Below are 3,979 nucleotides of genomic sequence, written 5' to 3'. Positions count from 1 at the left end.
ATCTCCCTGCCCTTTGCTTCTTGCGGTATTGCATATTTGGTGACTTTTTTTGTAACGTTTTTTTCTAGCAACTAACTGTTTCATTTTTTGTTGATTTAAGTTAGGTCACCGTAGTTAACATTATTCTGTCTCAGCTAAATCAATTATTTGTAGCAAGGAAGGATTCAAAGTTACAAATAATTTATTCTCTTCCTTATTCATCATTTAGCTCTTACCGGGGTTTGAGCGGTCAATGCACCAGAAAAGGTTCGATCGGATTTTATCGAACCACTGACCAAAGTTTGATTTTGAGGGCACACCAGAAGTCAACAGGTGCATCATAATTAGTGTTTGCATATGTTTTGAGCGTAATTAAGGTTAATTTATCCTTGCACATTCCCATTTAAATGTTCTCATTTGTTAAGTGTTGTAAACTTTAATGTATGTGTTAACCATATGAAGATATAGGTGTGGCTTTTAGACATTTTTATCTACGCTTGGTGTCTGAGCCTGTTCGAATCCCTTTAGCTTTTTGGAATCTTGAAACATAAATTCTCAACAAATTAAAAAGAGTATTTGAGGCATCAAACATAAGGTATGCCAATAAAAATTAGAAGTTTTTTTTTTGATCTTAACACCATGGTCAACTGTAATGATTGAATAGGGATATGATGTTGTGGTGTGTGATTTTTAACAATTGCTTCTTGAATAGAAAACATTTGCTTGATCTTGCAATGACTGAACAAAATTTATTAGGTTTACGGAAGCAATATACAAACATAAGGTATGCCAATATAAAAATCAGAAGTTTGTTTTTTTTCAGATAGTTAATGTATTTGATTTTGAAGATTTTGTTAAAAATTTTATTTTTGAAATGGTCATCAGCCATCTGAATCCATGTGATCATGAGCATCCCATCAGTAACTGAAATTATAGGCAACTTCTTTATATGAAATATGCTTTTAAATCGTTTAGGTTCAATCTCTGTTCAAGTGGTAAATATCGGTTCAAGTAGAGATGTTGCAGTTCTCGACTGCTACATGTTTGGTACAAACTTCGTATTGATTTTTATTTGTCACTTTTTTGACTTTTGCTGCATAGTTATGCAGAGGATTTTGTACCACAGTGGAGAGAGATCATTAGCTGAAACTCCTTTGAAACATCAAGAAAGTGGTTCGTAGACTATCTAGCACAAAGTTTCTTTTATTTTTACTCACTCGTAGGATATTGCGATTTTATTTTGTAGGCAAAAAAAATATATGAATGCTATACTTTTGAAAGATTTTTTAATTAGACTTTGGATATGGATGATTGTTATATTAATTACTACGTTGTGAACACAACGCTATTTGTAGGCATTATATACAAAAGATCCATTCAAGCTATATCAAAAAGATAAATGACGAAAAAGTTCCAATGAAACCTTGTCAATGACATTAACTATCGCATGTCACCACTAAAGGTAATTACAGTAAATCTTGATACCCTAAGCGGCGACATTAAATCTTGTAGTGAAAGCAATATGTTTTTTAAATTTTAAAACTTAAACCATACACCCAAATAAAAAAATATAATGAAATTTATTAAGAAGTCTTGAAATGAAGAACATATAACAGTTCGATTTAGCAAGGTAAATGAATTTATTTATGGGTTAATGAATTGAAAAGGAAACAGACCTTTAATTTTGTTCACATTTAATCACTAAACTTTCAATTGTTTGATTTACCCCTGAATTATTTAAAATTGTTCATATTTTATCTTTATAAAATGACATTTAATAAAATAGGAAAACCGATAAAATAACATGTAATTAGTAGATATATAAAAACAACGACTATATAAATGGCCTAGGAAAGAGTGAAAGACTAATCAATAAAAAAAAGTCAAACTATTTTAAATTAGATACCTTTTTTCAGCCGAGATCTAGATGGGAAAGAGTGAAAGACCAATCAAAATGCATCCAAAACATTATTATTGATACCAAAAGAAATTACAATGATTTCGAATCTAACGAGTACGTACGAGACGTTTGGATTATGCTGCCGTGGGTTTGCTAATTAACTTATTGATATTATCGATCATATCATCAAAATCAGAGTTAATTAAGAACTAACAATGGAGACAGGTTTTCCGTGAGCAAGTAATGGAACCATTCTGTGATTAGCCAGACCAAAAGTTTCATCCATGTTGACGTCCTTTGGCATTACACCCTGAGGTAGCGACCAATCAAATTTCGATAGAACAGTAGCCAGAACCTTCTCATTGATGGCCATGGCAAATACCCTTCCAGGGCAACTCCTTCGTCCAGCACCAAACGTGAGTAACTCGAAATTGTGCCTTACGAAATCAATAGACGACTCCAAGAACCTTTCTGGAAGAAACGTTTCAGCATTCTCCCATACTTTAGGATCCCTCATAATTGCATAAACACTCACGTATACTCTCGTCCCTTCGGCGATATCATACCCCATAACGTTCACATCATGTCGTGCGACTCGAGGTGGTAGAATGGGAAGGGGAGGATGGAGGCGGGTGGTTTCCATTATCACAGCTTTAAGATACCTCATCTGGTCAAGATCTTCATCGCTTATATCTTTCTTTCCTTTAAGGACCCTCCTTACCTCATCCTGGACTTTCTTCAGGTTATCCGGATGTAACAGAAGCTCGGTCATTGCCCATTCGAGTACTGAAGATGATGTATCTGTACCAGCGACGTATGCATCCTACGTAAAAAACATTCATGCAAACGATTATCCATTATTATCTTATATGAATGATGAAAGATGGAGAGAGGGAGAAAGTTGCATGTACCAAGAGGAGTGCTTTAATGACATCTGAATCGATGGTGATGCCATTAATATCTTCCTTCTGAACCTTGAGCAGTCCTTCAATGAAGGTTTCCACGCCATCTTCACCAATTCGATCAGGGTTATTGCTTACCTTGGTTATGGTCTCATCCACCACGCCTTGCAGGAATTCATCGAAATCTGCTGCGACTCTATCTACTTTAGCAGTGAGACCTCTAAGACGATCAACTACAGCAAGCTGAAGAATAGAGTCCTCAAAATAAAAGCTACCCAACACCTCCGAGAACTCTTGCAAGATCTTCTTGAATTTCTTGCCAATCTCCCCTTCATTATACGTTCTCCCAAACGTCACCATACAAGTAATATCGTTTGTAAGTGAGCTAAATAAGTCGCTCAAGTCGGCAGGATTGTTAGACAAGAAACACTGGGTTATCTTATCTACACAATCGGCAATTACCTTCTCCCTCAACCGATTAAAAGATTGGACCTTTTTGTTACTTAGAAGCTGGAGAGTCAGAATGCTCTTTGCTTGCCTCCAGTATTCACCATAAGGAGCCGCTGTGATTTCCTTGAGATTGTAGGAGATCGTCCTGAACATCCTTGTGTTGGGCCTGCTGGCAAATGCTATATCATGTGTTTTCATGATTTCATGAGCTGCTTCAGTTGACGAGACCACCAGGCTTGGGACTGAGCCGATGTAGAGGAGCATGAGTGAGTCACCATAACGTCTGGACAGAGATAAAAAGGAGTGGTGGACGAGTGCACCAAGCTGGTAGAGGTTGCCGATAACCGGCAACTTTGGTGGTGATGGTGGTAGTTTCTTGGAGCATGCGGATGGAGAATTGTACCATCTGAACAGTAGAAATGCCGCACCAAAAAACAACGGGGATGTGTAGATCGGCAGCTGCTCTAAGAAACTCGACATCCTATCTAAATAATTTGGATATATGCCGCGGAATGAATTCAGTTGTATCACGGCGACTTGTTTTATAGAAGAAGTCCTGGAAGGGCATTGAATTGGGTCAGTTGAGTTCTTAACCCTGTGTACTCTAGCTGTTAAAAAAAAAATTAAAAAATATAAGTGTCTCCAAGAGGCCAATTTGGTACCATCCACATCGAGAAAGTTGGAGAAATGACTTTTAAGCTTTCCAATTTGGACAAATATTAATTGCATGCACATGTTTGCTGGTCTA

The 3,979-nt window shown here is 36.7% G+C and overlaps 1 protein-coding gene across 1 annotated transcript; it reads right to left on the bottom strand.

The window, feature by feature from the left end:
* Window positions 1–1,917: 1,917 nt before the first annotated feature.
* Window positions 1,918–3,779, bottom strand: LOC145168938 (cytochrome P450 736A117-like). The gene is made up of 2 exons (XM_079087578.1): window positions 2,791–3,779; window positions 1,918–2,702 (listed from the first exon to the last, which is right to left on the bottom strand). Exons 1-2 carry the CDS (start codon window positions 3,709–3,711, stop codon window positions 2,082–2,084), a joined length of 1,542 nt encoding a protein of 513 aa, XP_078943704.1. The 5' UTR covers window positions 3,712–3,779; the 3' UTR covers window positions 1,918–2,081.
* Between the last annotated feature and the right edge of the window lie 200 nt (window positions 3,780–3,979).

The sequence above is a fragment of the Lactuca virosa genome, chromosome 4 (assembly GCF_052849685.1).
Source record: "Lactuca virosa cultivar CGN04683 chromosome 4, Lactuca_virosa_CGN04683_v6, whole genome shotgun sequence".
Classification (NCBI taxonomy): domain Eukaryota; kingdom Viridiplantae; phylum Streptophyta; class Magnoliopsida; order Asterales; family Asteraceae; genus Lactuca; species Lactuca virosa.
This window is presented reverse-complemented; position numbering and strand designations above follow the sequence as displayed.